Source organism: Astatotilapia calliptera, chromosome 4 (assembly GCF_964374335.1).
Source record: "Astatotilapia calliptera chromosome 4, fAstCal68.1, whole genome shotgun sequence".
In the NCBI taxonomy this organism is placed as follows: domain Eukaryota; kingdom Metazoa; phylum Chordata; class Actinopteri; order Cichliformes; family Cichlidae; genus Astatotilapia; species Astatotilapia calliptera.
The window spans coordinates 1,035,571-1,051,718 of NC_137425.1; the positions used below are offsets into that span (position 1 = coordinate 1,035,571).

At 47.8% G+C, this 16,148-nt stretch overlaps 1 protein-coding gene across 1 annotated transcript in view; it reads left to right on the top strand.

Annotated features, from left to right (window-relative positions):
• Window positions 1-902: 902 nt before the first annotated feature.
• Window positions 903-16,148, top strand: part of stx1b (syntaxin 1B) — a 48,890-nt gene continuing 33,644 nt past the window's right edge. Inside the window, exon 1 of the mRNA XM_026163856.2 lies at window positions 903-1,374. Coding sequence (XP_026019641.1) covers window positions 1,345-1,374 — 30 coding nt within the window. The 5' untranslated portion in view covers window positions 903-1,344. The remainder of the gene's footprint in view (window positions 1,375-16,148) is intronic.

Consider the following 16,148-nt stretch of genomic DNA (forward strand, 5'->3'; position numbering starts at 1 on the left):
TGAGGAGGGGGTGAAAGGAGTGTGGTAATGGAGGTGGGTGGGGGCTGGTGGTGCTTCTCCCGGGCGCTGAGCCAGCCCGTCGGAGATCCAGATCCATCTCCACCATTAAAACTCCATTTAGGAGACCGAGGACTCGTTTATCACGCCCCCCTGAAAGCTCACATCTCCACGCTCAGACCTCATATTGCACTGAACACACACTGGACACTTTATTAGGTACACCTTTGTCTTTCACGCATCAGATTCAACAGGCTGCTGGAAACGTTCCTCCATGTTGACATCATCATGATATCATCACATGACCGCCTCATCCATGATGGGAATCGGCTGTCCCTCCACATCCCAAAGCTGAGATCTGTGACAGTGGAGCTGTGCGCTCAGAGATGCTCTTTTGCAGACCTTCCTTGTAAAACGTACTTATTTGACTTCCTGTTTCCTTCTTATCGGATGCTCAGCGCGCGGCTTGTCTTCACCATACAAGCTTAAATGCCGCTGTTGCCACGTGATTGGCTGTTTGGGTTAATGAGCAGGTGAAAAGTTAACAAAGCGGCTGGTGAGTGTGTCTCATTTGAATTGTTAATAATGTGTGAAATCTTCACCAAAGTTTAATGAACTGTTTGCATGTGGATGTTCGTTCATGTGTTAATGAACACGTGATGATCCAACAGGAACGTTCCTGTGCTCTCTTACCCTGCTGTGATTTACATGTATGACCCCCCCTTCTTGAACCTGATTCACCTGAATTCAAGCACACCTCCTCCCTCCCCTCCTCCCTGCCTCTGCTGCGGACGGGGGAGGAGGGGGAGCAGGTAGGGAGGGCGGGGAGGGAACTGCGCCTGCGCCCAGTCTCTCCATTCCCTCCGCATCGCCCCCACCCCTCTCCTCCCTCCCTCCCTCCTCTCTCTTTTCTGCAGCATCAGTACCACCTCCCCCGTGCCTCCTCCCCCTCTCTCTCTCGCTCGGTTTTCCTGCCGGGCTGCTGCTTTGCGCGCTGCGGGGCCACACTGCGACCACACCGAGGAGGAAGAAGAGAAAGCCGCGGACCGACGGGGGGGCCAGCCGAGGCAGAGCGGCGGACATTAAAAAAAAAAACCGAATAAGAAGAAGGACGCGGGAGGAAGAAGGAGGCGCGGACAGCGAGCCCGAGGAGCAGAAGCAGAAGGCGGAGACGCGTTCCTCCCTCCATCTCTGCCTCCGTGAAGAAGAGCCGAGAGGAGCAGCAGCAGGAGGACCGCGAGGACCTCGCAGCGGAGAAAACGACGAACGACGCGGAGCCGGAAGCCTCCCCCCCTCCCCCCTGGACCAGGGACGATTCTCCGTTTGTAGCAGCGGCGCGGCGACACGATGAAGGACCGCACGGCGGAACTGCGAAGCGTAAGCTCTCCTCCTCCGTCTCCTCTTCCCTGTCGGCCTCCATCATGTTCGCACATCCTCCTCCTGCGGCCTCCGGAGGAGCGGGGGGAGGGGGAGGGGGTCTGTGGCTCTGCGGAGCTTCATGCTGTGAATACAGAGCGCGAGGACGGACCGTTACTGTCGGCTTGAGCGCGTGCTCCGTGCGCGTGCGTGAGTGGAGGTCACGGCTGCGGCCGGACACTTTCCCGCTTTTTTTATTTCTGCTGTTTTTTGGGGTTTTGTGGCGCTAACATCAAAGGCCGCCGCAGAGCCCCCCCGTGCATGATGGGAAAACGGCTTCAACACGCGCCCATCCGCGCGCATTCAGGCCGCGCGTGCCTGTGTGACCTGATGGGGGGAAGGGGGGGGTCCAAAATGCAGAGATTTTTTTTTTCCAGGCCGCATCCAGGAGCTGCGCGCGCCTCCTCCCCGACGGAGCCGCGTGAGTGTGGGGCCACCGTCAGAAGGGAGGGATCGGGGGGGGGGGGGGGGGGGGGGTCACGGTCCTGTGCGGCTTTGACGCGGGTGCGGAATGCGGAGAGATGCGGCGTTTATGCGGCCGCCGCGAGCGAACAGCTGATGCTGGGTGGTGGTGGGAGGGAGGGGGGGGGGGGGATGTCACATCAGCGAGTCAAACTCTGCAGCACCTCCACGCGCCTCCCGCCGCCTTGGGTTCAGCCGGGTTCGCGTGAGGCGGAGCACAGCTGCACGCGCACATTCGTACACGCATCGATCCGCCATCAGCGCGTGTCACCGATTATTGATCGACCCTGGGATGTTTTTATGAATGAATCCTCATTTGTTGCGGTTTCTTCACCTCCATCTTTCTCCTCCACCTCCCTGTGTTTCTGGGAGGAGCCTGATCAATAATACGTGATCAATAAATCAGCAGCTGAATGCTGTATGTGTGTTGAGGTGATTTGCATTGAAAAAGTGAGGGGCTCAGCAGCGCCTGAGTTTACCGCACTGCTGTCCGTCCACCCCCCTGCCTCCTCTCTGCCTCCTTTTCCTCCTCTCTGCCTCCTTTTCCTCCTCTTTTCCTCCTCTCAACCTCCTCTCTGCCTCCTTTTCCTCCTCGCTGCCTCCTCTCTGCCTCCGTTTCCTCCTCTCTTCCTCCTCTTTTCCTCCTCTCTTCCTCCTCTCTGCCTCCTTTTCGTCCTCGCTGCCTCCTGTGAGGCTGTACCTGACTGGTGTGGCTGTTTACACCTGAGTGTGGGTCAGCTGCTGGTGGGCTGTGCTAATGTTAGCTTGTGTTGCTGCTCTTATTGTTGCTCTGTAGGTGAGACACACTCGCCTGTTTATTTCTGTGAATAACTCACCGAATGACAAAAAAACTTCCTGAATCTTGAATCAGTCATCCGCCCTTCTCTCATTCTCTCCTCATCCCTCCATCTTCACCTCTTTTCCTCCACCGATCCTTCCTTTAACGTGTATTACCTCGATCACTTCTTCTCTGGCCCTTTTGCTTCTTATTTCCTTATCTCCTCCCTTCCTACACCTTCCTAGCTTCCTCTCTTCTCTCTTTTATTGTCCTTTCTCCCTCTGTCAGTCTGCCTCCTGCTTCCTGATCAAAAAGAAAATCAGTGATTGGAACTTGAGAGCAGCTGAACAGACACAGATTTGACTCTTTCCTCAGACAGAAAGACTAAAATCAGCTAAATTTCACTGAATTATCAGAAAATCGTTGAACTGTTTCCTGCTGTGTGAACAAAGAGACTCACCTGATGTAAAGAGGACGATTCTGCCTGATAGATGAGCTCAGACTTTACAATGAGCCGCTCGGTCTGCTAAAACTGGTCCCAACCCCAAGTCCTGGACTCACCAGAGCCTCTGATGTGTCACCAGAAAACGGATCTGCTGTGAAGTCGTTTCTGGAACTTTTCTTTTGGTGAAATCACTGCGAATCATTCTTGTGTCAGACTTAACTTTATAAAATGAAATGTGATGAATAAAAACTAAGAATAATAAAAGTTAGCAGGACAAAGATGAATGAGGTCGTCTACTGTGGACACCTGCCAGCTGACCAGTTGGCAGGCGGTTGCTGGTAGTTTTCAGGTGAAAGTGGTCGAAAGATGGTTGCTTTGGTTTCTAGCAGGTTTCCATGGTCGCCCATAATTTGCATGGAAGACGCCGATTTGTCTGCAAACACTCGCCAACTTCTCTTCAAGCAGAAGAGTCACAAACTGGAAATGGAGACCAGTCACCTCCAAAGTAAAAGTTGCACCTTTTTGCACTAGTTAAGCACAACTTTTACTCTGAAAGAACACAGTATTGTGTCGCCCTCTCTCCGGTCTCACGGCTCGCTCGTTAGAAAGACGCTAACGTGGAGATGAGTTGCCTTCTTCAATGTATCTAAGTGCAACTCTGCCAACCTGCTGGTGACCAAAGCAATCACACAGAGGTTTTTGGTGCCCCCATCTTTTGCGACCAATCTCACGCAGTGACAGCCAGCACGTTTCCCTAGCAACCGATGGTTGATAGGCGGCCTGGGTGATGAGGGTCAAGCTTGTCACCTCCCTGCTCTTATGTGAACGCTTCAGTGCTTGATGTTGGTGTTCTTCATGTTTGTGGGCGTATCTCTGCTACCTTCATGGTCACGGTGTTGGTAACTAACCACCACGAGGCAAGCTAGTCGTGCTTCAATTAGCAGTTAGCAAAGCTAGCTGCCTGTGAGTAACTGTGTTCTGAAACACAGTGATTGTTCCCCGCAGCGATTCCCACATTTTGAGCAGGTCACGCTGCCCGCTCGCTCTCTTGGCTTTGGTAACGTGATTTCATTGGCTGACGGCTGTATGGGAGCGTTTGACTCGATGTGACTTGGCTGATGCTTTTGCTTCAACAATTGAAATAATAATAATAATAATAATAAACTTTATTTATAAAGCACACTAAAAAACCAAGGGTATACCAAGGTGCTTGACAAAAATAAAACAGGAAAAGGGAGAAGGGAGGGAAAAGAGAAAGGACCTGGCACGTATCAATTATAAAAACCTTGACAATCATAAGATATAAAAGTAGTTCACAAGCATAACGGATAAAAATGTACCAACGCACACCCAAGTGTTAACTAGGTGGAAAGGCAAGATTATACAAATAAGTCTTCAGCCGTGATTTAAACAGTGGCATAGAGTCAGACGCCCGGATAGCGACAGGAAGGTTGTTCCATAAGACCGGGGCAGCTACAGCAAACGCGCGGTCACCGCGAGACTTCAGCCGAGAACGAGGTTGCTCCAGAAGAATTTGGGTAGCAGATCTAAGTGCTCTGACAGGAGTGTGTAACCTGAGAAGCTCATTGAGGTAGCTCGGCGCCAAGTTATTAATGGTTTTGTAGGTGAAAAGTAGTATTTTCAATTGAATGCGGTATTTAATTGAAAGCCAGTGCAAGCCAGCGAGAACAGGAGTGATGGAAGAAAACTTCCTGCTACCTGTCAAAAGGCGTGCCGCCGCATTCTGGACAGTCTGCAATCTAACGAGAAGGGTGGAGGAAAGGCCAGTGTAAAGAGTTGCAGTAGTCCAACCTGGAAGTCACGAATGCGTGAATGCGTTTTTCCAGGTCAGTGTGCGGAATATAGCGCTTAGCCTTAGAAATGAGGCGCAGCTGATTAAAAGTAGACCTCACAACAGCAGACACTTGCTTGTCAAATTTAAGCGAGCTATCCAGTAGTGCCCAAATTACTGGCATAATCAGAAGGAGAGCTAGCAAAAGGCATCAGAGCAGCGCACAGTTGGTCGCGGGGGATTTTACTATCAAACACCACGATCTCCGTTTTCATTTCGTTCAGGACAAGAGAATTACTCTTGAACCAACCTTTAACCTCACGCATGCATTCACGAAAATAGTGAAAAGACATAGCAAGATCGTCAGTAATCTCAAAATAAATCTGTATATCATCAGCATAGCAATGAAAGGCAATATTATACTTCTCAAAAATTGCTCCAAGAGGGAGCAGATATAGCGAAATTCTTTCAAATTTCAGTGCAAACAATTTCGAGCAAAGCGAAACACTTCTGCACGTCGCCTTGCTCAAAGCCAACGGGAACACCGAACGCCACCTTTTCTCACCGCACACGGAGCAGAGCAGGTGGAGACCGGAGGACCGAAATAACCAATTTAAAGGCAACATGCTAGCTTAATATACACAAAATAAAAGCTTCCCAACAAGGCTGTGTCCTAACAGAAAGGTTAACATGGTAGAAACACAGCGGTTAGTCTCTTGATGTGGTTGTCTTGGAGATGATCGAGGAGCCTGTCCGTGACGACTTCATTCTCAGTTCAGTCAGTAACGTAATGAACCTCCCTCAGCGTCTGAGCTGAGTCTCAACTGAAAAGTCTTTAAATCAGGATAAAAAGCAAACAGTTGAAATATGTTTCTACGTGAGGCCAGCAGACGGGGGTCCCTCGCTGTGTGGGACCATTTTTTAAAGTCGCTATTTTCTGATGAATCACTTTTATTTTCACTTTCTGTTGGGCTTAGGTTATTTGCTGCAGCATGAGAATTAAAATGAGTCCCTGTACTTTGTCTCCATCGGATATACGATTGGCTGCCTGAAGGCTCAAAGTTCACAGAGTTCACTTTAACGCAGTAATGAGGTCAGACAGTGGCGAGGCTGTGCTGAGGACGTCCTCACAGTTACCGCCCTGTGAAACACCTCTGATGCTCAGATCGTACAAAGACCGGAGACCCATCAGCAGCCCTGCTGAGCACGCAGCTCGCTTGCGTTGTGATTGATGTTCGACTGTAATAAAGACACGATTCATTCAAATAATCGACTCAGGATAGAGTTTACTCCTTCTGTCTCCACTTAGTGCTTAATAACTTCTTACAGAACCTCGTTAGAGGCGTCGCATGAATAAGACATAAACTGCATGAGCTTCATTTGGACCAAATCTGAGTCTCAAACATTTGGTCTGCTAATCAGATCTCAGGCTCATGTTTGAAGCTGGAATAAAAACCAAAGGTGGAGATGGAAGAAGCTTTTATTGGCTGCAGACAGAGCGCTCTAAACCCGATAAATCTAACGTAAAACTCACCGACACTTTTCAGGATGTCAGAGTTTCTGTCTGTGCCCGTTCTGACTTTTATTCCTGGGCTCTGTCAGAGGAGCTTAGCATGAGTCATGCTGGGCCTCAGTTCATCCTCTGTCTGAAATAAGCTGGAAGTTCTAACAGCAGATGGGCGGGGCTTCTGAGCCTGAGATGACCATATTAGGAATTCGTATCGTGGCTTATGCGGTTCCAAAAATGAGATGTGAAGATGAACCAGCTGCTGTGGCCTCACTTTATTTTTGCTCTCTGAATATTTTCTCAGATTTTCCTCCACCTTTCATTTGTGCACGTGCTCCCTGCGTCTTTCTTTTCTCCTCCACCACCTCTTCCATGATTTTTTCCTCCCTCCATTTCATCCTCTCCTCCATCTTTCCTCCCACCCCTTCCTCTTTTTGCTGCTTCTCTGCATCCCTCTCTTATTTCCACCCGTGTCCTGGCAGCTTTCCTTCTTCCCCGTGTTTCCCGTCGGTGTGAGGCACCAATCTTTTTGGTTCCTGGTGACTGAATCTCCTCGCTCCTTTTTTCTTTTCCTTTTCAATTGTTCCTGAATTCTTCCTCTCTGTCGGCCATGTTGGATGATCACCGGAGTGAAATCCAGCTCACGTAATCCTGCCGGTAACAGATGCTGCTGTATCATGCAGCAGCAGCAGCTCTGTAGTAATAATTATTTTTTTATGTAATCGTCCACATCACAATGATGCTGCCAGCTCTCCTCCTCCTCCTCCTCCAATCTCCACAAGTCTGAACAAACGCTGCAAGTGAGGACAGTACAAACCTGCTGTGGTGCTTTCATTCCAACACACACCAGGCTAACTTCTAGTTTTCATGCTAATGCTGTGCTGATACATGAACTGCTTTCACACATGTTTGTTGTGAGTTTAACTTGCTGTTATCTTTTAAATAACCCAAACCTCCAGGAGGAGCTGTATCCTTGTGCTTGTCCCATGAATATGTGAATTTCAGCTTTAGTTTAGGAACAGAATCAGAATACTTTATTCATCCCGAGGGAAATTAGGGGTTACAGCAGGCAGCACGCTAATGGCGCATGCGCACTTACAAAGGAACCTTCTGACCAACTTTACACAAACATCACATTGGGCAGACATGTCAGAAAGGTAGGCTGATAGGAAAAAACAACGAAAATACATAACATGAGGTGAGAGGAGGAGAAAAAAAAACTCCACTCAGACTGAGCTCCTGGTGGGAGAACAGTTTGATAACAGAAAAAACACCTCAGCACAAAAGCACATGACTATCAATACACCATAGAAACACGAGACAAGCAACAGGGGCGGGTAAAGGGTAAGAGAGAGCCGGTGTAGACAGCGCATCCGGTCCTGCAGCATCTGCGCTGGTCCAGTTGACTGCCATCTTCCCCGGTAGGGCACAAGCATCGAAGGCGTTGGAAAGGGAGGGGGATGAGTGAGTGCTTGTCAGTGTAAGTGTGTGTGTGTGTGTGTCCAGAGTTCAGCGGAGACAGTGTCCTTCGCACTATCAGGCTAAGTAAGCAGTCTGCCAGCCAACCCAGGTGGCCTTCATGGGACGGGAAGAATAGTCATCACACAGTCGTTATCAGGGAGTTGTTTTGGTGGGCTCCAGCCTTGGGCCTGCAGCTGGGGCCGTGGTGTCCGAATGTTGAATATTGTTGATTTCTGAAATGAGAGAATTCACAAAGGAGCAGATTTCTAACCTGTTGGCGGTTCTTTAGTGTGCTCTGTGGTTATGGGAGCGTTGAGTCACACCTGTTCCTGGTGGGAGACGGACTCTTCCAGGAATCCTGGGGTTGAACCTGGACAGTACCTGTACGTTTTTGTTACCACGGCATGGAAAGGTTTAGGTGTGAGGATGATTCGTGGCTTCCAGCGTGCACTGGGATGGTTTGCACCGGGGTTGTTGGTTTGAAGCCAGTGAAGTGGTTGCTTTGTGTTGGGAAAGAGTGGAACCAGTTTTTCAGGTGTAATGGTGCAGCATCAGCAGTGATGAGGATGCTGCGTTGGTCTGCTGTGGTGGAGGTGATGGTGAAGCTGTTGATTGAGCCTCACCTGTGACTGTGAGCTGTGACTGAACGACTGAGGTCAGAAGCAGCAGAAAAGAGTTTCCTCAGAGCCGGAGTGAGGGTCTCCAACCATGAGGAGGCCCGGGACACGTGGGAGGAGATTATGTCTCACAGCTAGCATGGGAACATCCCTGCCACCTCCTCCAGAAGAGTTGGGGGGTCTGGGCATCACTGCCCCCGAGACCCAGATAAGTAGCAGAAAATGGATAAAATGTACGATTAGTCTCTCCTCAGCTCAGTTTTAGACGGAACATCTTCAGGAACGGAGCTGAAAAGCAACAGTCTCATACGAGCAGCTTCCTGAAAATGCTGCAAGAAAATCAGTCCAGCAAAGAAAGTGCTGCATCATTTCTCCATCTGCTAAACGCTTCGTCATGTTACGCTGCTTCACCCTGCAGCAGCAGCGCTTCCATGCTGCCGTCAGTTTTGATGATGCCGCAGGTCGTCGTTGGCTGGACGTCGGGTTTCGATGCTGCAGGAGAGAAAGATTTTAAATCAAATGAAATAATAAAATATTTCACTGATATTTCTGAGCAAACGCAGAGACAGAAGGACTGTGTGTGTTTGCATATCCTATTTCTGTTTCATTGATTGTAGCAGCTGGGGGTGGGTGGGGTTGGGGCAGGTAGGGGCTGGGGGGGGGGGGGGGTTAAGTGGCGTCACTGAGATGGAAAAACAGCCACGTGTCACTGCAGCCACACGCGGTCTCGTTTCCATCGCTGCTCCTGCAGACTCACCTTTAAAGCAGGTTTCATGATCAAATGTACTGATGGACCTCACGGGGACGTGGTGTCCACAGAGGGAGCGGTCCCCTCACTGTGTGAGCGTCTGTGTGTCCCTTCAGTAACACAGACACACTCGGGTTCTCTCATTTTTGATTTAAATTGTTGTCCTTGAACGTGACGTTACCTTCTCACCCAGGTGTGCAGCTGCTGGTCAGTCACGTGGTTCACTCTGTAGCTGGTGTTGCTAACCTCAGGTGTGTGCGTGCTCAGTCAGAGACACTCGTTGTGGTTTGTTTTGTCCTCCTGGCAGCACCAGGTGGGTGGTCTGTGTTTGTTTGACTTTATTTACCCAGCAAACACACACACACACACCTGCAGCAGGGACTTGCTCAAGGGCACCTTGATGGCAGATGTCTGGCACTTTCAAAATAAAGTTCAACAGAACTTCTTTTAAAGCAAATGATTGATAAAGAAAGAGCTGCTGTTTAAATGTGTGTGAGCCTTTTAAACAGGATGTCCTGATCATTAGATCATTTTTCCTAACGACAGCATCACGGCCTTTTGATTTTTAAATAAATCACATTTACAACACAAGTGGCTCCAAAGATGCACGTGCATTGGTTTCTATCTAATTGAATAATTATTTTAAAAGCTTTAAATTAAAGTAATAAAACAAGGCCTCGCAGACAGCCACGCCCCTAATTGTGCAAACTCTAAGCCTTAATGTGCAGGTGTCATCTATAGAGCAGGTTTTGTGTCGGGCTGTAAACACGACCGGCGCCTCTGCTGGACGATGAAGGAACTGCAGACTTGTCTTCCTTTTCCTGCTCCATGTTTCAGCCTCACAGTACACACATGTCTGAATAGCAGCTCTCTCTTTAACACTTTCTTGTTGTGTCTGGTGCTCTGTGGACTCACGGTCTCACTGTGGATCTGTTGTAGCACGAAGGTTAGCAACAGGAGCCAGAGGCTAAATGCACCAACAAAGACTGGGTCGTCCTCCAGTGTGGGAGGGTCCGGCCCTGCTTTGTGTCTCCTGCTAATCTGCAGGTAGTGACAAGTTGGGTGGAGCTGCAGCGCTGCACGGGGGCTGCTGCTACCAACAGTCTGCAGGTTGTTAACCCAGCCGCGCAGGTTAACGAAGCCTCGGAGAGTTTAACTTTACCGAATAAACTGCAGCTGTAGCTCGGAAGATACTGTCCTGGCTGAAGGCTTGATACTAATGATAGCTAGCTCATCAGTCTGAAAGCCTGTGTGTGTGTGTCAGTGGCCATCGTTCAGCCAAGTCAAGGGCAAACCCTCATCACTGCTGGCACGCCGGAGGTCACTTTTCCTGCTCGCACTGTCTCTGCTGCTCTTTTTGCTGTTGACGTGGGTTTTCTTCTTCTTCTTCTTTTAAATTGACGTTTTTTCTCGTTTAATTAGCGCGGTGCGTTTCGGAGGCAGCCATCGTTTAACCCCGACTCGTTTTCTCGCTTGAGCGCTCACAGAGGTGAGATACAGTAGATTTCAATTGGATTGCGGTCTGATTAGATTAGCAATTTCCTCCTATTAGTCCACACACAAACACACATTTGTACATCTGCACTTGTGAAGACGCTCATCTTCATAAGCTTAAACTAATTGTGGCTTCATTACAGAGCTCGCCTGTGAGGAAGGACGGCTGCACGTAGAGTTTTAAAGCAGATTTCAACAACTTCTTTATTCATGGATTAAAAAGGCATCGTTGAATCTAATTTACAAATACGTGATCTTCTTCGTCTGGTTTTTCCTCTTCTGATGAGCTCAAATTGAATAAAGCAGATAAAACAGGAAGCTAAACTTACCGTGCAGCTGCTCTGTGAATAGTAAGACTGAAGAATAGCTCCAAAAATGAAACACAACAAAATGCCTTCACTTCAGAAATAACCAGTAAGTCCCAAACATTGGTCCACATTTTAACATAAGAGCGCCACTTTCAAAATAAAATGTAAGCAGGTTTTCTTAAACATTTGCCAGATGTCCCCCACAGCCCACATGTCCTCTGTACGTCCTGCACGTTGAATTGAGGTCTTTGGTTTTTGGAAATGGCTCATTGTTCGTTAGTTATTCTAATTTCAAGAACATTTCTAAACATTGCTTCTCACATGTTCATTTTCTTACATCATATTCAAACACTTCTCTTAATGCTGTCCCATTACACGATGTTCCTGAATAACGCCTCACATTCCAAATATCTTTGTTTTTCCTCTGATGTTTGTGCTGCTCCCAGATGTTCATAAATGTTATAACTCAGTTTTCCCTTAAAATGTCCCCAGTTCCTAAGATGTCCTCACTTACAGGCCTTAATAGCTGATCCCCACAATGGCAGCAATACGAGCGCACACACACACCGCTCCCACGTACTATCGACCGCGCGGTATCTGCTGACTGAATCCTGTGTGGGGGCTGATTGGTCAGTGGGAGGCTGGTCACGTGATTTATGGCTGCGTCTCCATTTAATGGCCCCGCAGTCCTCCCTGGCCTCCTTTGTGTGTGCGTTCTTGTGTGTTTGCTTATGTGCGTCTGTGCATGTGAGTCCTCATGCATTATAGATGTACCCCTCCCCCCACCGCAGCTCGGAGAGCAGCCTCCTGACAAACGTCCTCCTCTTCATCAGCTCCTCGTCTGAACTTCGTTCCTTTTATTTCGCTCAGCATCTCATTTTTAATCCGCTCAGCCAATCAGATCGCGGCTCAGTTTAGTTAATCAGCCGTGAGACACATGGACGCAAACCTGCTCTGTGATGGGAGACGTGGCGAGGCAGTGACGTCGTGCTGATGTCACAGCCTGCTCTCAGCATTAACCAATCAGTCGTTTTCTTCCTGACCGTAAACGACGGACTTTGGCCGAACTTCAGCTCTTTGCTCAGAAACGTTCGTGTTGACTGTTTGTGGAGGAAGGACTGAGAAGACCTGGGTGGAGGGGTTTACTCTGTGTTAATAACGTCTAAGACATTTCATTAAAACAACATTTATGTCTGCATAATATTTTATTTGTTAGTAAGACTGGTGGATTTGGGTTAATGGTGGCAGCAGTCCTGCAGTAAACTGGCTGAGAGCAGGTTTGGTGCTGAAAGCTTAAATAAGTGCTACATCTGTCTTTATTGATTGTTCGGTGACAGCCGCCCGGGCTGATACGATCAAACGTCCTGATTTAAACGTTTGGGATTTGGTTGATGAATCGAATGATTGCGACTCAGTCATTTTGAACTTGTGTTAATATTAAGTTCATCCTCAGAACGTCCGGCGAGTATTTCGTTCAGTAATCAGTTAGATTCATGAATATGTTTGAAAATCGAACATAGTTTTGAAAAGGTAAAACAGACCGATGGCGCTGTGGTTTGGCTCCACCTACTCATGTGTAAATCAGCCTGTAAGATTCCTTCTACGCGTCTCAGGAACGTTTAAAACCTGCTCCCAGTTTCACCTGCTGACTCATCGCTTCAGCTTTTGTCCTACTTTTAATCGTTTTCATGGCTCCTATCCAGAGATGCAGATGGAGTATACAGGGGACTGTCTGGTGTTTTGCTCGTGGGCACTTTGGCAGGAGAGACTGCTGCTACTGTACCGTCTGTAGTGCAGGAAAACGCAGTATAAATAGTCCCGAGCCAAAGTGATTACAGGCAGTTATTGAATTGAATTAGAGCATTAAAAGGTCGGCGGATGGCTGAACTCGCCTCCCTCAGCCGGAGCGCGCCTTTCCTTTAAATAGATTCCTGCAGCTAATGCCTGACAGGAAGTCGAGCTGTGAGCAACCATTACCTCATCCTCAAAGTTCAGAGAGAAGAAGAAACGGCAGCTCGAGGCCGTTTACTGGTCGTGTTTGCTTACTGGGAGTATTCAGATGAGCCCAGCACACCTCACAGGTCCTGAACGCAACTTAAAGACGTCCGTACGAAGGAATGCCCCTACGCTTTAGTGCTCGAGCCTCGACTTTAAATATTTAAAGGCTCGGGCTTTTAATGCTGTTTACATGGCTTGTTCTTTATTTTAATATCCAGATGTGACGAGTTCATTCTGAATTAAATGGACGTGATTTTAGACTTTTACTCGTTTTTGTTTTTTCATCTTTTTAACTGAACAACGAAACTTGGTTTGGTTATTTTAGGTGATGTGGACTCTTCATGATTGCTGACTTGGTGCTTTTGAAGGGAGACTTGTTCTCGTTTTTGAGCGATCATATTACCCAGATTCTCCAAAGTCTTTGACGTTCGTTCATTTCGTGTTAAAGACTCGACATTCCCAACGATCAAGGACTCTGTCGGGTTTTTGGATGACTGGAAACTAAACTCGGTTAAACTGAGTGTTTCCAAACCAAACCAGAGCTGAGCGGGAATTAGACCAAAGAACTTTACCCGACATTTCAAAGGACTTTGTGATTTCAGCTAAAGACGCAGCTGCTGAGGTTTATGGGAAATGCAGTTCTTGCAGATGAGCTGTTCTCTAACAGTTCTTCTCTATTGGCTACAAATCAGGGCGGGGCACTGCGTGAGATCAGAGAGGGTCACGGTGAGGTCACGCTTCACAGCAGAGAGGATTCTGGGTAATAACTTCACTGTTCGCTCTCTGTTCCCACTCACTACAGGAGATCACATCACGCGTGAAAGAAAAATCTGATTTGGGTCACTGTTACCTGAACACACACACACACACACACACACACACACACACACACACACACACACACACACACACACACACACACAGTGACATGGTGCGCTCTCTGGGGAACAGGAAGTGGAATCAGGACGTTTTGGGAACGCAGGAAATTGATCCTGAAGGACGTTTGGGTCGAACAAACCAGATATTTGCTCTCATTAATTTACTCAGAGGACCGCAGAGCAGTGTTATTATCACGACGATGATGATGATGAGCATGGAAGGCCTCGGATGATTTCTTCATGAGTTGTACCTCACAGAGGAACGAGCGGAGGACTAACGAGGTAATGGAAGGGAAGTCGGTGGCCCGGTTAGCGAGGTGAGGCGGTGATGAATGAATCAAACGTCCCCGCATCAGTGTGAGCGTGAGCAGCCAGACAGGAAGTGAGTCATTTATCTTCATCATCTGAGCTGCCTCTTCACCCAGGTGTGTCTGGCATGAGTTCACCTGTGCTGCTGCAGACGGTTCAGCTTCGTTTAAGGATCTGACCCACAGTCACTGTGTCACCTGCAGCAGGTGGCAGTAGGCCACGCCCCCAAACAGACAGAAACTGGAGCCATTTACAGCTGTTGACACAGATTTTTACACACCTGAGAGAATCAGTGTGGGTTTAAGTGGATGACAGAATTGCCATCAGACAGGAAGTGCAGCAGAGTCCATTCATAAAGACGTTTTCACCTGGCTAAATCACCATGGTAACAGATGCTGTAAACATCACGTTCAGGGTTTCAGTTTAAAATCCTCTGTTGTCTCTGATTCAGTCTCTGCGGGGGGAACGTGGTTTGTTGTTGCACTTGATCTTTGATCTGATTTAAACGTGTCCTTCATCAGGCTGTGGGACAATAGGTTTAAAGTTTCAGAGCTCGAATCATCTCACCTTTGATTGGAGCAGGTGGCGCTCGTGGGGGCGGGGTTAGGTTTGGATGAGTCACAAACAAAGCCTGGATATGTTGCTCTGTAGTCTGGTCAGTGTGTGTGTTACTGTGAGGTTCCCAGAGTGAGTCTGGCGGCTCCTTACTTACTGCGTCGTTTCCACTAATGTGTAACTGTTCATTATTATTGTTGTTGTGGAGGCGGGGCTTCAGAAGGAGAGGAGAGCAGGAAACAGGAAATGCTTTATATACAAACATGTGACTAATTATGTGTTTAAAAATATTATTGACATACTTCTGTTATCATAACACTTTGCTCTGGCTTCAATGTATTTGATGCGCTCTGTCAGGTTTTAGTGTTTCCGTATTTATTGATGCAAAATTTGATTAAATGAGATTAAAATCACGTTTGCAGCAAAAATAGATCACACATGGTCCGTCAATCAGTCCTCAGAGGAGAGGTCCTGATTGTGTCACTCTGATGCTTATTGCCATGGGTCAATACCTGATCAATGCTGTATTGATCAGGTGCGGTGCTGGATGCGTTTAAGAGCTGCTTGAAGAGCCGGAGAAACCCATCAGGAGGGCTGTGTCCTTTCTCAAGACGTGGTACAGGATAATTCCTGGTTTCAGACTTTATAAATTCAGCTTTTTATGTATAAATTCATGTGCAGCGAACGACATGTGAGCGTAGCTGAGACCTTTATCTAGATTAACGTGAAAAGCAGCTGCCTGAATGTTTTTTCTCTGCAGTAGTTTTAGTTTATTTAATGAAGTCATGCAGAATTTTACTTTCGTACTATGCATATTTTCAAAATAAAAGAGCAGTGGGTTGAAGTTTGGTGCTCGTTTTTTCCTCATAACTTCTAAGCACAGCTGATATCCACGCTGAATGTTCAGCGGTTGTTGATCAATGGTCGTTAGAATTTGCATATTTATGATGAAGGTGACCTCCCAGCCCGTTGTTCCTTCAGTGGGCTGGTTTCAGTCACCGTGCAGATGTTTGTAAGGTTGGAAACCTGCAGTCAGCTGAGACTGAAGGAGTCACTTCGATGAGAGATGAAATGTTTCAGATGAACAGAATCAACTTTTGGAGATAAATTAACAATGCAAAAAAACTAGTAATTACAAAAACATGTTTGTATAAGAGTGGACAGAAGCAGAAACGCCTCCTGTTTGATGATGATGATGGTGGATCAGTGAACCCACTGCATTTATTTTAAAGCAGCAGAGGCAGAAAAGCTGATGTCATTGTAACTGAACCGTTGCTTTGTTTCATGGAGGAAAACGTTCACAGTTCGGGTTCAGACGCGATGAGCCGGCGCCGCTCTCGTGATTGACCCTCGGCTGATGCTCTGTAGGGCTGCCACGATTTG